General features: G+C 45.4%; 1 protein-coding gene across 1 annotated transcript in view; it reads left to right on the top strand.

The window, feature by feature from the left end:
• LOC134586853 (T-kininogen 1-like) overlaps positions 1-16941 on the top strand; it is a 30932-nt gene that overhangs the window by 11036 nt on the left and 2955 nt on the right. The window contains exons 6-9 of the mRNA XM_063442732.1: positions 4780-4864; positions 5453-5598; positions 15223-15330; positions 16272-16355. Of these exons, the coding sequence (XP_063298802.1) occupies positions 4780-4864; positions 5453-5598; positions 15223-15330; positions 16272-16355 (423 nt within the window). The remainder of the gene's footprint in view (positions 1-4779; positions 4865-5452; positions 5599-15222; positions 15331-16271; positions 16356-16941) is intronic.

The raw sequence follows: 16941 nt of genomic DNA, 5'->3' as shown, positions 1-16941 counted from the left end.
AGTTGCTGTGGCACCCTCCCAGAGTAAGTAGTCAAAAAAATGTTTGATAACTTACCCATGTCTGCCGGGATAGGGGTTGTAGTGTGTATGTGTGTGAGGGGTGCAGTGTGTGTGAGGGTCGCAGTATGTGTATGGAGGGGTAGTGCGTGTGTGAGAGGGGTGCAGTGTATGTATGGGGTAGCAATTTGTATATTGGGAGCAGTGTGTTTGTGTGTAAATGGTGCAATGTGTGTATTGGGAGCAGTGTGTTTGTGCGTGAGTGGTGCAGCGTGTTTTTGTGTGAGGGGTGCTGTGTGTGTGTATGGGGGGCAGTGAGTGTATTGGGGCTATGTGTAAGGGGGGGCTGTGTGTGTGTAAGAGGGGCTATGTATGTAAGGGGGAGCTGTGTGTGTAAGGGGGGGGCTGTGTGTAAGAGGGGGCTGTGTATGTAAGGGAGGCTGTGTATGTAAGAGGGGGCTGTGTGTGTAAGGGGGGCTGAGTATGTAAGGGGGCTGAGTATGTAAGGGGGGGCTGTGTGTGTAAAGGGGGTCTGTGTATGTAAGGGGGGGCTGTGTGTGTGTAAGAGGGTCTGTGTGTGTAAGGGGGGTCTGTGTGTGTAAGGGGGGGCTGTGTGTGTAAGGGGGGCTGTATGTGTAAGGGGGGCTGTGTGTGTAAGGGGGGTCTGTGTGTGTAAGGGGGGGCTGTGTGTGTAAGGGGGGGCTGTGTGTGTAAGGGGGGGCTGTGTGTTTAAGGGGGGCTGTGTGTGTAAGGGGGGGATGTGTGTGTAAGGGGGGGGCTGTGTGTGTAAGGGGGGCTGTGTGTGTGAGGGGGGGGTGTGTATGTAAGGGGGGCTGTGTATGTAAGGGGGGCTGTGTGTGTAAGGGGGGCTGTGTGTGTAAGGGGGGGCTGTGTGTGTAAAGGGGGGCTGTGTGTTTAAGGGGGGGCTGTGTATGTAAGGGGGGGCTGTGTATGTAAGAGGGGGGCTGTGTATGTAAGGGGGGCTATGTATGTAAGGGGGGGCTGTGTATGTAAGGGGGGGCTGTGTATGTAAGGGGGGGTTGTGTATGTAAGAGGGGGGCTGTGTATGTAAGGGGGCTGTGTGTTTAAGGGGCGGCTGTGTATGTAAGGGGGGCTGTGTATGTAAGAGGGGGCTGTGTATGTAAGGGGGGCTGTGTATGTAAGGGGGCTGTGTGTTTAAGGGGGGCTGTGTGTTTAAGGGGGGCTGTGTATGTAAGGGGGGGATGTGTATGTAAGGGGGGGCTGTGTATGTAAGGGGGCTGTGTATGTAAGAGGGGGGCTTTGTAGGTAAGGGGGGACTGTGTAGGTAAGGGGGGGCTGTGTATGTAAGGGGGGGCTGTGTATGTAAGGGTGGGCTGTGTAGGTAAGAGGGGGGCTGTGTAGGTAAGGGGGGCTGTGTGGTGCAGTGTGTGAGGGTATAGGGGGGCAGATAAAATATATATTTTTTTGTTTTAATTATTAAATAATAATTAAATAAATAAAGCTAATGTCCCCCCTCCCTTCTTACCTTTGCTGAGGGAGGGGGAGACATTGCTTTCTCTTCCAGTCCCTGGTGGTTCTAGTGGGGGAGTGAACTCTAACCTGCAGCTCAGGCTAGAGTTCACTCTCGCGAGAACAGAGCGTTGCCATGGTAACGCTCCGTGCTCGCGAGAGGAGAACCCGGCGGAGCTGCAGGTTAGAGCTCCCCGGGTTCTCTCTCTCTCCCTCCCCTGCCGGCCGCCCAGCAATCTGCCTGTGTGGGCTGGGGAGGGAGATCACTGATCTCCCCTCCGGTCCGTGCAGGCAATCAGCAGGGCTGGTGCTTGGATAGCACCAGCCCTGCATGGGCCGGCAGGGGAGAGCCTCGGGCAGCAATATTTTCTCGGGGGGGGGCAATTGCCCCGTTTCCCCCCCCCCCTGGATCCGCCAATGGTTTTTTTTTTTTTTTTTTTAATTTCTATTTATTGGTATTTTTTTTTTTACAATATAAAAGACAAACAAATAAAACATTCGTCGAACAGGTACAGTACATTGTGTGTATAGATAAGATTATAGAAGCATATACTCAATAATACAAATCGTATTACCCTATAAGAATGTTTGAGCATTTCTCTATTCTCCACAAAATACTTCTATCAAGTAAGCTTTGGTAGAGGAAGGAGTGCCAAAATTGTAGTGCGCTCCTCCCCTATCTTCTTACTCTGCAGCCATACTGTCCCTGAACCCATACATATACAAACATACAAACAGTAAAGTTGGCATTTCTTTTCTATATCTGTCATTTAGTAAGTTATACCTCTCCTAGTTAAGGAAACTATCCTCGGTATGGTTTTCAAGCACCCTTATCCATTCATCCCATATCTCAAATAGGCGAGTATTAATATTTAAATGTGATGCTATACCCCTTTCCATTTTACATTGGGTTAAGATAATCGCCTTAATGTGTGGCCAAGATTCAATTGTTGTTTTTTTCCAATTTTTTGCTATGGCTAATTTAAATGCCATCAAAGCGTGTATCAATAAACACTTCTTCTCCTTTGTTAGTTGTGGTAAATTTATGTGAAGGAGCAAAGTATCAGGAGTCCAACTATGCGTAGTATCTAAAAGAATGTTAATGTGTCCCATAAATTGAACCCATGCTGCTTTAATTGGAGGACAATCCCACCATATATGAAGTTCGTTAGCCCCCTCACCACCACATTGCCAACAGCTAGAGGTCTCTCCCGCCAATGGTTTCTTTAAGCAGTTTATTTTGACGCTTGCACTGTTTGACATGTCCCCAGACATGCAACAACACAAGCATCCTCCAAACACATACAACACCACAGGCAGCTCCATAAACAATAGACACACACAACACCCTCTCCCTGAACTGTGCAGGCTGTGATATCTTTCTCTTCTCAATAATATTGTGGTATGTAGTGATATATCTTTCCTCTGAATATTATTAGTGAAATCGTGTAATCCTTTCAACGGTATCAGAAGCCTGATAAATAGTTTTTAGTCAGTGATGTATTTTGGTTTTGTGCTGCCCTAGGCATAATTAAACTCAGGCACCCCTCAATCCACCCCTTCCTGCCAAGGCCGCATGTCTTCCTTTTTAACACCAACAAACTGTGGCTGACAGATACACACCCTCAGTGATATATATACTGACATACACTCCCTGACAGACGCACAGTCATTGGCACACACAAACTGTTTAACCACACGTCATGGAAATAAACACACTGACATACTCACTCACTGACAGACACACACCCTCAGATACGCATACACCAACATACACTCACTGCCATACACATCACATGCATTCACTACCCTCACTCACTGTGTCACACACTCATTGATTTGACACACAATGACACACACTCACAGATACTCACTGATTCCACACACTCTGACAGACACACACACACACATACTCACTGACAAACAGTCACACATTCACTGACACACAAATTCATTGACAGACACACACATTCACTGGCAGACACACACACCCTCACTCACACACGTCCTCACTCTGACAGAGATACACATTCCCTCAAACTGACAGACACGCACACATTCACTGACAGATACACATTGACAGACACACACATTCACTGCCAGACTCACACACACTCACTGACAATGACAGGGCCAGCTCTTGGGTCTCCCATGACACACAAGGCTTACGAGGCATCAGCTCAAGTTGCCTTGCCGTTTTTTTGCAGCCCCCTTGTAAAGTGCCTTGTTAGCCTTGCAGTAAATACAGAACTGTCTTTAGTAAGATAGCTGAAACAACATTTCATTCTTTAGATGCATTCTAGATGCACTAGCTTTACATTAGTTTGAGATGAAATTGGGTTATGGATATTTCTATCACAATTGCGTGTTTTTTGGGTGTTTGTCATATTTACTTTACAATAATATTAATAAAGGTTATATTTTATTTTGCATAGAGTATATTTTACCCCCGGAAATATTCATGTTTTACCTATTTTACCACACTATGGAGTTTGGAGGTGCTGTATAATTGATTATAATAGTTGTGTGTTCATACAGAGGCTGTATGCTGTATTGCATTTGCGGTGATGCTGCTTGTGAAGGAGGCGTTGTGCATGTCAATGGGGCTGTTTGCAGTTTAGAATGTGTGTGGAGACAGAGGCTGTAGCAGGTTTCTGGGGAATATTGGGACTGTAGCTTGTGTAAGGATGACAGGGGCTCTACTGTGTATGGGAGATATAGTGGCTGCAGTATGTGTGTGTGAGGAAGATAGGGGCTGTAGTGTGTGTGGGAGGGAAAGGGGTTGTAGTATGTGTGGGGAATAGGAACTGCAGTGTGTGCACATGGGGCTGTCAGAAGCCTTAGGTGGCTGCCTAACTCATCTAATTAATGAACCACCTCTATTTCAATACGTATGTGTGTCATGATGCAGGGATAGCTTCTAGGCATACAAACCAATACCTTAAGCTGTAGTGGATTTTTTGCTTCGGGTATTCCTTTAAGCCAGCACTCTGTGGGGGTATCAAGGACTGTCCATGTGTGCTGTTGCGTTGAATTACGGAATCGATTAAATACATAGAATTGTACAAGATGCATTATGATAGATAAATGTCCAGGAAATATATACATTTCTCTCCTACCCAGTTAGGTTCTTGCCTATATCCGTGTGCTTTGTTGAAAGCCAACAAACGTTCTTTCAAAGTATCGTGAAAATTTATAAAACAGATCGATATTGTTAGCAACAGGTAAAACAATAATAACAAATTATTTGGTCTCAGAAAAATAGTAATCTAACTGTTTGTTTTTACTCAGCAAACAGGAAGCTGTACAGCTGACGTGTTCGTGACGCCTAATGAAGTAATCCAAGACATTTTATTAAATTGCAAATCAATTACTGGTAAGCATTCACAGGTGGATAACATTATTTTTTGTTTTGTTTATTTGTTGTTTGTTGTTTTGCCTCGATACAGTTTTTGTATATTGCAATGTTGTGGTCTCTTTACAAACAAGTTCTTTTGACATGACATGCAGCTTAAAAATACAACTCTTTATACATACATACAATAATCTAGTATAGATAAACAGAGAAAATCCTGCTGTTGCATACCCATCTAACATTTGGAATGTGCATGACAAAAATCTGTCAGTTTGGTACACCAGAGTATCAATATACTAAACATAGTCTGGAAGTGTCAGAAAAGTCACATTTGTACAGTAAGTCAAATCTGCAATTGGGTTAAATGGTGTTAATGATTAATTATCCAAAATAAATTGAATGGTCTGTAAGGTGCCTGGGTCCCAAAATATTCAAATGCCTTAATTGCATACATTTTGCAACAATCAGAGCCAAAATAATTATATATAACAGCAGGTAGAGAACAAACATAATACAGAATGGACAGGGACACACAATTATTGATTGAACTGAAAATATGATCTTAATGCAATGACCAAAGTACCTTGACCAAACGCTTTACTATTTTAGGTTTTTGTCTTAACTGCCCTAATCAAATTGAACCCAATGATCCTTTTCTATTGAACTTGTTGAACGATGTCATTGATAAATATAACTCTGAGAGCAACCAGACCAATCTCTTCAAGACTTTAAACGTGGTGTATGCTGAAAAAAAGGTGGGTAAATTAATGTGTAACCTCCCTGAGTTGCAGTTCTCTATTTTTCTTCTAATAAAATATGATATATCCACAAGACAAACTTGTTTTTTGCTTTTTTTGAGGAGCAGTCTCATGAAAGTTCCTGTCTTCAATTTAGTTAAAACTTGTGACAAATGCTCCTCACCCTGGATGTTTGTCACGAGCTCCTGGAGGAGTCTGCTAGTTAGCTTCCTGCCCAAGGACTATGGGCCACATACAAAGACCCTGACCGGGAGTTAAAACTCCCCAGCCTCCATTACCAGCTCTCCCTGGGTGCCTGAGACTAAGAGGAACAAACGCTACCCGAGACCCAGACGGAGCACCCTGTTTTGCGGTCACAGGAGCTCCCGAAAGTTGACCGGCGAGACTTCTGGCACGAGGCCCTGGAGCAATCTCAAGCAGGAGAGAGCCTTCCAGTTCAGAACAGCACAGGCAGAAGCAAACAGTGCTGAGGCTGCCTTTACTGGAGTATCTTCCCCGGCAAGAGTGGATAATAGAATTCCAGCGGCTGATCAAGAAGGAACTGTGGCTGGACGAGGCATACTGGGTGTTATGGTAGTACTCAGTCCAAAGGTGCCCATGGAGGGCGGAGAACGAAAGACCAGAAGGGACTGACTACAATGGCCCTGGTCTACTATGGGAGGCTTTGGAAGAGGACAGTGACTTTGGCAGCACGTAGGAGTCTCGGTATTGGGGCATCCGGGAATACCGTATGGATGCAGTGGAGCTCCCTAATACTACAGGCCTGGGACCAGATATCACCCATCTGGTCACTATAGAATGGGATCTGGAGCAGGAACACCAGAACCCACGAAAAGCAGTTCAGCAGCAAGCATCACTGGGAGTGGAAATAGTCTGTCTCACTACCCAGAACAAGGCAGTATTACAGGGAGAGGAGATTTTCGGTCCCTCATCCTAGCAGCAGCAATCATCCATGGGAGTGGAGATAGTTGGTCTCACTACCCTGCATCAGGCAGCATCAATTGGAAAGGAGATTGTCGGTCCCTCATCCCAGCAGCAGCAATCATCCCTGGGAGTAGAGATAGTCGGTCTCACTACCCAGCACAAGGCAGCATCAAAGGGAGAGGAGATTTTCGGTCCCTCATCCCAGCAGCAGCAAGCATCACTGGGGGTGGAGATGGTTGGTCTCACTACCCAGCAACAGACAGCGTTGCCAGTTGTGGAGACAACCAGTCTCATTACCCAGCGGCAGTACATACAACAGGGAGCAGATAGTTTCTTCCCCCCCCCCCCCCCCCCCCAGCAACAACGTGGTGTCTCAGGAGTGGATTTTAGCAGTTTCCATTCCCAGAAAGACCATGGATGTATAAACGGGTGCTTGTGGCAGGAGGCCCTTTGGATCACTGCGCCTTTTGGAAAAGGCCACCAGACTAGCACAGACCCAGACCAATTAGCGGTCTGGGGTCTGGTTGGTTTCCCCAGGAGGGGGAAGATATGTTACAAATGCTCCTTACCCTGGACGTTTGTCACAAACTCTTGGAGGAGCCTGCTATCTAGCCTCCTGCCCAAGGACAATGGGCCACATACAAAGACCCTGTTCGGGAGTTAAATCTCCCCAGCCTCCAAAACCAGCTTTCCCTGGGTGCCTGAGACTAAGGGGAACAAACGCTACCTAGGAGCCAGCCAGAGCACCCCGTATTGCGGCCGCAGGACCGGCAAAAGCACCAAACGCTCTGGAATTGTTTTGGGCATAGGACCATGTGTGCGGCCGATCAGAACTTCCGCACGGTGGTGTTTCCCCTACACTGAATGGATCTGAGCGCTATTTGGAAAACTTGGGCGCTCAGATCAGGGCTATTTAACAATATATAATTTGTGGGGTTTTCTATTTGTTTTGTATGTATTTTTTTATGTATTTCGATATTTTATGTTTTTGTGCCGAGTCACTCTGACACAGGAATTTGTGGACATGTTGTGGGAGTGTTCTGGGCTTATTTTACTATATCCTTGTTTTATATATAAGTATCTTACATGCAGTTTGAAAGAATTGTATATGGTAATATACAGGTTGACTAGTTATTAGTATGTCCTCGTCAAGGTTTTATATGTATCCACGTTGTTCTATATGTAAGCATAGTAAACTGTTTCCTATATCCTGGTAACGTTGTCATAGGTGTCGACCATTCCCGCAAGTCGTGCACTGATTGACATATTTTAACTGCTGTCGGCGCTTTAGTCCCAACCCATAGCTTCCTTGGAGACTATTTTTTTTCATGTAAGTCAGCTATGTGGTGGCTGGTCGCACATTAGGACCAGTTATGCCTCTTGTTCTCCTCCAGCGAACTCGAGTCAATTGACAAGTTGGTCCGGGAGGCCACTTTGGGTTCAGTAGAGGCTCGAGGAGCCAAGTTTGCAACGTGGGTATGCATAGTGTATGCTGGAGTGTGTGTGTAGAATGGGGGATGGGTAACATGGGGGAAAAAAGGGGAAGTGAAGGAGAATGGAATATGAGCGGGAGAGGGGAGAGAGAGTAAGAAGAAAAAAGAAAGAGGAGGAGGTAAGAGAGGGAGTGGTGGGGGGAATGGTCAGGGTTGGTGGGTGTTGGCCGTCTTGATGTCCCCCCACAGGTGGAAGCTGCGTCCCTCCCCACTTACCCGTGAGAACGTCTGCCCATGCGCCTCATCCATAGGGCCTGTGGGTGATATCCTCCCATCCTGTCCATCTCTCTTCCATCCCCAGGGTGAAGGCATGGGTTTGTATTTCTAGATCGGCCATCTGGATATGAAGTCAATCCACGGGGTTCACCGTTGCAAGCAGCGTTCCGTGGTTCCCTTCAGGGAGGCTGTGAGTGTTTCCATCAAATTAATCTTTTCAACCTTGTTCATCCATTGTTGGCGGGTGGGCACCTGTGTGGAACGCTATCTAGCTGGGATTAGCAGTTTGGCTGCATTTAAAAGGTGTTTGGTTAACGATTTCTTGTACCTCGAAAGAGGCATGGCGGTGTGATGAAGCTGCGTCCCTCCCCACTTACCCGTGAGAACGTCTGCCCATGCGCCTCATCCATAGGGCCTGTGGGTGATATCCTCCCATCCTGTCCATCTCTCTTCCATCCCCAGGGTGAAGGCATGGGTTTGTATTTCTAGATCGGCCATCTGGATATGAAGTCAATCCACGGGGTTCACCGTTGCAGGCAGCGTTCCGTGGTTCCCTTCAGGGAGGCTGTGAGTGTTTCCATCAAATGAATCTTTTCAACCTTGTTCATCCATTGTTGGCGGGTGGGCACCTGTGTGGAACGCTATCTAGCTGGGATTAGCAGTTTGGCTGCATTTAAAAGGTGTTTGGTTAACGATTTCTTGTACCTCGAAAGAGGCATGGCGGTGTGATGAAGGAGCATCTGGAGCGGTTGGTCTGCATCTAGTATGTCTTTGATCTTTGTATGGACGTCAGTCCAGTATGGTGTTATTTTTCTGCAAGACCACCAAATGTGCCCACATCTTCTTCATTTCCAGCAGGTCTCAGAGGCCTCAGGAAGCATCCTATGTATCCTCTCCGGCATTCTGTTCCATCCGGTCAATAATTTGTAATTGAGTTCCTGTTGTTTGGAGCATATAGAGCTCTGGTGGGTCAAAATGTGGATTTTCATCCACTGAGGATCTGTGGCCCTTTCCCAGCGTGCTATATGTTTTGGGGGCTCAAGTAGGGTCGAAGACTGGAGCAGCGTGTAAAGAACAGAAATGCCATTGTATAGGTGCGTTCGTGCCCCAGTTCTTCAAAGAGTCCTGTGGAATAGGTGTCGTCGATACTGGGACATGTAGTATGTCTTAACTTGGAAGTAGCGAAATCTGTCCAGGCCCGTCGGAGTCCTGTTCGGCATTAGGTCAAGTAGGTGGTTTAGTGCATCGCATGTGTACCACTGGTGCATGTATGTCAAGTCCGATTCACCGAATGCTCTGATGTCCTTAGGTGTAAGGCCCCCCGCCACCTCAGGGTTATATATATAACCAGGGTCAGTGGTCCCGGGGTTGTGGATAACATACGTCTGGTCCTAATTGAGCATGATACCCTCAAGGTCGCCCCTATGAACAGGTGGTCCCGGGTCCACGAGTTCCTCAGGGGGCCATGCAGCTTCACTGCGTCCAGAAGCGTCCCTTCCATCTGAGTCCTTTCCGTGTGTATCCAAATCTTAGTCTTAGGTACATGCCATTCCACCACCCGGAGTAGTTTTTATGGAGGGAAGTCCCACTCCCCCTGTGCCTAGTATAAGTGCAGTTGAGCTCTCCTCAGTCTGGGTGCCCTGGATTGCCAGATAAGCCTGAAGATGGCTGTATCCATGGATTGGAAAAAGGTCGTAGGTAAGCCTTTCGGGATGGTTTGGAAAAGGTATAGAAGGCGATGGAGGAAGTACATCTTGATGGCATTCATTCTGGACATGTCAGTTTACAGTGGGTGAAATAGTGGTGTAAAGTTGTGGGTGTATAGCTGGGACAGGTCTGTGGTGAGCCAAATACCGACATATTTAAGTTTGGCATGGCACCAAGTGAACGTGAACTGAGTTCTTAAGTGGGCGGCTATTGCTTCCACAATCGAGATGGGCAAGGCTTCTGATTTTTCAGTTTTCAGCTTCATATTTGAGATCTGGCCGTATTCCGTAAAAGCCCTTAGTAGATTCGGGAGGGAGATCAAGGGGTTGTTGATGAAAAATAGCATATCGTCCGCGTAGGCGAAAACCTTATGTGTCGATCCTTTCAAGGTAAATCCCTCTAATCCCCCGTCCCGTCTGACCACTCCCAGGAAAGGTTCCAGGGAGAGGGCAAACAGGAGGGGGGAGAGCGGGCAACCCTGTCGTGTCCCGTTGCGTATTTAAACAGGCGCTGATAGAGCCCCATTCATCCGTAACCTAGCACTCGGAACCATATACAACAAAGATATCCAAGCCATCAGGTGTGGTCCAAAACCCATGGCCTCCATCGTTGCTTTCATATATTGCCAATCCACACGGTCAAAAGCTTTCTCCGCGTCAGTTGAGAGAAGGAGGGTCTTCTTTGTCGAGTGTCTGGCTGCATGGATGACGATTAGTGCACGGATGGTGTTGTCTCTCGAATCTCTTCCGGTGATAAATCCAAACTGGTCGGGATCCACCAGTTCCGGAAGGACTCCACTGACGCACGTTGCTATGATCTTCATAAAGAGCTTTAGATCCGCATTAAAGAGTGATATTGGCCTATAGCTTGCACAGCTGGACAGGTCCTTTCCTTCCTTAGGGATGACTGCAATCGTCGCCAATAGAGATTCTCTCGGGAAAGCTCCTCCTGTAAGGAGTTAATACAGTTTAGGAGTCTGGGTAGAAGCACGTCTCCGAACTCTTTGAGGTATCTCACCGGCAAACCATCCGGTCCTGGAGCTTTGTTAAGTTTGGAGTCTGTCAGAGCTGCTTGGAGTTCCTCCAGCGTAATGGAGGCCTCCAATTCTTCGGCCGCTTCCGACTCAAAGTTTTGGTGATATGCTGTTGCAAATATTTGGTGATTCGTGTGTCCCTGCACTGAGCCACGTCTGGGGCAGCTCTCGTGGATAAGTTGTATATGTCGTTGTAATATTGGCCACACTAACCAGAGTACTCATAAAAAACGCAACGGAATTTGCGGATAGTGTATTGCAAATTCTGGGACTAAATATCTCTCAAAATCCTTTGAGTGTTCAGAAGGGCCTTGTAGGAGTCATCAGACTGTGTGGATTTATGCGCTCCTTCTAGTTCCGAGATACGCAGGGTCAGTTCCACCATACGTCTACGCTGTTCCTTCTTCCTTTGTTTACAAAGCTTAATAAGCTGTTCCCGAATAACGCATTTATGAGCTTCCCAGACAGTCAAGGACGGCATGTCTGGAAATTCATTTTCCTTGAAGAAAGTGGTTAAGGCCGAGCTGAGTTCAGTCACTATGGGCGTGTCATTAAGGACCGATTCATTCATCCTCCATTAGCGATCTCTGGGTCTGAATAAAGGGTATTTTGATGCGTATCGATATGAGGGAGTGGTTGGACCAGCCCACCGGCTGTATCCGCTATCATTGGGGTGTAGAACTCTTCAGCAGTCCATGAGACTGGATCCTCGCAATGCATCCGTAATATGCCTCAGGCAGTGGGGCGGAAAGGAGCTAACCCCTCTGGAGGTGTTGAGTCTTGGTTACTTGGTAACGTTCAAGTAGCCGGCTACTATCAGTAAGCCTTCTTGGAACAGCTCGAGCTTATTCAGCATCCTCCTAATGAATCTATGTTGTCAGACATTAGGGGAATAGATGCTCGCAAAGGTATATTTGCTTTCAGCAATAGTACCTTTAAGGAACAGGAAGCGTCCCATGGTGTCTGCGAGTACTTCTGTGCACGCTTGCAAACAGTATTGCAACCCCAGCCTTTTTAGCTGTCTGGTGGTTTGCAAAGTACCCCAGGGGGTACCGTGAGTCCCTAAGCGGAAGTGAGTTTCCTGCAAAAATGCAATAGATACTCTTGTAGCACAGAGGGAGCGCAGGAGGTGCGACCTTCGGTCAGGCACATTCAGGCCTCAGACATTGTTCGACCATAGATGGAGAGGTGCTGGGGCAAAACCCGACCCCATGGTGGGGCAGAGGGGTTGGGGCCCCAGATTTAGGGAAATGGGTGATGGATGGAGATGAGAGAGAATAGCAAAAGAAGGGCGGGAGAAAATGAGAAGTAGAGAACCCAGAAAGAGAAAAAGGGAAGAAGGGGAAAAAGAGCGACGACAAGGTGTAAGATTGGAGGGTTGAGAGAGAGGGAGTAAGTGGTAGATCAAACCCTGGAGGGGTTTGCGATGACTTGACACCTGTGGTGGAGTTGTCATGCGTAGTACCTCAGTTTAGAGTTTTCCGCACCAGAGCATGGAGGGTGTGCATCCCAGGGCACGTATCCAGGGAAGCACACGCACAGAACCGAGTTTGTAGCAAGTGCTCCAGTGGTGTTAGTAGAGTGAGTAGAAATAAAGAGTCAGAACATAAACTTTCAATCAACAATATAATCTGTGTCCCCCACCCCCTGGCCGGTGTGGCTAAAGTGGCACAAGAGGCATAAGGGTCCCGGTAGTCTTAAGGTGTTCTTGAACAACAGGTATGTACATAGATCTGAAGTCAGTGGGGAGAACTGGAAGCTCTCATTGGAGACCCATGGCCTTATGTGAGTACCCAAAGTGGGAGGAGGGGCAGCCACCCGGCTCCCTCCCCCCAAGTGGAACGTCCGTGGCATAGTGTCTCACCTTCCCTTAGTCTCTAGCTACCAGTATGAGGGGTCAGGTGTGTGCCAGTGACGTCATGAGAAGGAAAGGGCGTCTCTCGGTAGCTGCCTTTCATCTCCCAGGTGTGTGAGCTGTGTGTGGCCTTCGTCCCCGAAGCTCTCTATACTAGCAGCCCCCCTACGTCTCCCAAAGCAATATCCGGTCGGGGCCTACCTTCCCTCCCCCAACCCGGTCCCCCCGTCAGCTCCTGTGTCCGATCAGGGTCCCGGGAGAACCCACTCCTATATAGGGTGGAGACCCAGGGCCCCCATGCAGATGCCCTGTTACCACATTCACATTCCGCCATCCAGCATGAGCAACAGCTTTCCCTGTGCTTTAGCAGTAAACATAGAAACCTTGTCATGCATACCCTCCCCCTTATCCCAACCCCCTGGGTGTGGGGTGACACACGATTAAGGCTGTGCAGCTCACACTACAGGAGGTTCACTGGACGGCACATCCCTCCACAAGCTCCGTGCCACCCCCAACCTAAAACAAGTGTTAATAAAACACTGGGAATAGAAAAATGAGGAGGGGAATTAGGGCCCAGAGCGCCCACCTTCTGCTGGTTTAGGGGTAAATGGGCAAAGTCTCGCCAGACTCTCAGTCCCAGGGCAGGCCACAGACCCTACCGGAAGTCGTGCAGGGTGTTCAGAGGCATCAAGGTTAGGCAGGCAAGCCAATGAGCCCCTGTCCATCTATCGCTCCATCTTGGGGCATCCTTGTATTCCTGCACCCCTCCGCAAAATAAGTCGTAGACCCGTTTCCCTAAACGGTCCTGCATACAATAGTGCTCAACTCCACTCCTCCTCCTTGGAGCAAGGGCTCATACAGAGGAGCGGGTTGGGGCTGCTTGTGTCTGTGTTTCCCTAAAAGCCCCAACTCTACACAGAGGGGAACGGTGCAACTGAGTCAAAGCCAACCCTCCGGGCCCCCACTATATGGAGATACATAGGGCTGATCTACTTGGGAAGTCCCCTGCTCGCTTATCCTGTACCCCTCCTAAAACGTCCTGGGTGCACATCCTGTCTGTTAAAGGACCATGGTCATAACTGTGCCTCCTGCTCCCTAATGTTTAGAGTGACTCACCAGCCTCCTGCCAACCTGACTTGACTCCGGTAGAGCTATTCTTCTGGGCCAACCGGCCCTCCCCATCTGCGTGGCTGTGCATTCCTCCTAGATGGTGCGTCGTTGGATCGCATGGGGTTCAGGGGGTCCTGTCTCACTGCAATGGACTCCTCCAGGATCACGGACGCGGATATTATCATCAAGATCCTCCACCTGTCTGCGGAGAGTAATCAGCATGTTACCTTGTCTAGTAACCGCTCCTTTCTTGTGGAAAACATCTGACTATTAGTTTAATCTATAATAATTTGTACACAAATAGTACAACCAAATCAATATAGTATAGCTTCATGGTTCCACTGAAGGGAAGACCATAAAACAGCCTCAAACTGTTGCAGTATAGATTATTTTACTAATTACTAATAGAGCTTTATTGTTCTATTGTTCTTAGTAAAAAGTGATGCACAAAAAAACCTAACTCAAATAAGTATTTTGAGCCATTTTATGTAGAAATTTAATTAATTAATTTATTTAATGTCTTCTACAGTTTATAAAGTTAGATTTTTATGGCTTATTTTTGCAATTCCCAGCAATTCATAGTTTAGTGATTGAACCTGTAACCACCAAATGTCCAATTCAAATACAGTTTAGATCTTTCTGCAGATTTTGGGACTACTCAATGGATACATTAAGAAGGTAGCTCATTGGATTTACTATCTTCTGTGCCTTACCAAATTGACTTTAAATTGAGCCAAACATGTTCAACCCATCCATATTCCCAATAAATGTGGCTGGCATTTCTTGGAATGTAATTCCCAAATGATTCCTGAGCTATTTACCTAAATTCATAAATAAAAAACAGTTTGTATTAAATATATACATACAAAATAAAAATTAAAAAAAAAAACATACACAACAATCTCTGTTGACCAGCAGGGACCATATTATTTCTAATATTCCCTCACACCACAACTGCAGTGTAAGGGTGGAGATGTCTGATAGCTTGTGGGCTACAATATGATTCTGAGAATCCAACAGACCTCTTATTTGCAAGGAAACAGACTGCCTCTAATAACATGCCGAGGAATAGTCATATCCAAGGGCAGAAGATGAAAATACCAAAAGCATTGGTTGACCTTGCTGAATTAGGTATTATTTTAAGAGTAGGGGTAGGTGTAGGGGTTTACCTGTACCGTTTGAACAACTACAACACCCATAATGCTTTGCCAACCTTAAGAATGCCCAGCATAAAATTAATATACAATTATCAATGGATCATCATATTAAAATGTCCTTTACAGATTTCAGATGAAATAATCTACTTAGTGGAATTTAAACTTCAAGAGACCAACTGTTCCAAGACTGATTATAGAGTTCTGGAGGAAGAGTGTCATGCCTCACCAGTTCCGGTAAATTATACAATTGTATTGTATCTACTAATAAAATTTTACTGAATGAAACAGTATTATGTTGACTGAAAATTTAGAAATAGTAGATCAGTGTTGACTAAGAAAGGCCACTATCATAGAACCACATGGACATATCATGGTAGTATAGTGCAATTGTAATATTGTGCATGAGTTGGAGTGATTTCTTTCTTTCTTTCTTTATTTACAGAGAATAGTTCTTTCATTATGGTGGCAGAATGAAAAGATGTGCCATAATTATAAAACAAAATGATTCTGTGCACCGCTAACAAAGTAATACAGCTGCTGTTTCCTATTTGTAGTCAGCACCACAGTTTTATAAATCAACAAATAGAAAACACTTGATGTAGGTGATCAGTTGGGTTAAGAATGTGGCATATAGTGCAGGTGGCTACAAACCATTTATCGGTATTTAATTATTTATTTATGTATTTATTTATTTGTAATAATTATTGCATTTTAAAGAATTCAAGGAGAACTGAAAGTTAATTTAAGGTTTTTAAGCCAAAAGAGTCCAAATCAAAACAGAGTAATTTTGTTTTCCAACTTGAAAACTATGAAATTCAGGTTAGATTCTTTTTGAATTCACACTTTGCTTTTTTCACATTTTTACATCATCAAAAATGCTGCACATTTTTTGTCTTTTTTGTCAAAAGGAAGTTACTTTTATGACTGAAACCAAGAATACTAGCATATTGCCATAGTAAACAAAAAATCAAGTTGGTTTTCTTATCATATTCTAAAAAATGAAGACTATGCTCAAAGTTTACTTTTTCATTTACAAATATTTCCAGCTATTTCAAATCACTTATAGATAGATAAAATACTATCTCGATATATAAAGAAAATGATATATTGTATTTTAATATCACCAGATTAAGAAGGGAAAATGTGATTTCATATATTGTTTTTATTAATTCTAGGAAATAATCAGCTGTGAAGCTACTATAAATGCGACAGGGAAAAATATCCAGTCCACAAATCAATGTCTAAAGGGTCAAAAACAGGTATGTTTAGCTTTGGGGATGGGGCATATCAATATGTGTACACCACATATGTATTTAGGACACTTTTACATCACATTCTTTAAGTCAACTACGTTTCCACTCTGGCTACTTTCGTCTTAACCACTTCACTTCCAAGATGAAGTATAGGCGTTTTAAATTCCATGCACTTTGCTGAATTAAATTTAGTCCATGAAACCTGTAGAAGCCACTGGTCATTAATTTTACAGTTGCAAGTGTGCTGAAAATGCCAGCTCATCCCTATTTCCTAACAGTAAAGGAAGTTTCAATGGGTCGTCATTTCTACAGTCAGGTGGGAGGGGGAGTGAATGGATGTTACCACTATTAGCTTTACTTTAGCATCCTAGAGAGTGATCAAGTTGGCTATATCAGTTTTAAATACCTTTATTTTAGAAATATATAATGTAACTGTTTTCACTGTATGTGGATATTATGCTGAAATGCAGACGTTCTTTAAACATTCAGCAGTTGTACTGCTAGTAATGCCCTCAGGGTTCTTACAAATACCTATAAGCAAACTATTTTACAATTGTTATTAATATATTTGTGTCATACCTACTATATGTAA

The sequence above is a fragment of the Pelobates fuscus genome, chromosome 2 (assembly GCF_036172605.1).
Source record: "Pelobates fuscus isolate aPelFus1 chromosome 2, aPelFus1.pri, whole genome shotgun sequence".
NCBI classification, from domain to species: Eukaryota; Metazoa; Chordata; class Amphibia; order Anura; family Pelobatidae; genus Pelobates; species Pelobates fuscus.
Note: the sequence above shows the minus strand (reverse complement) of the source record. Positions and strands in the feature narration are given on the sequence as shown.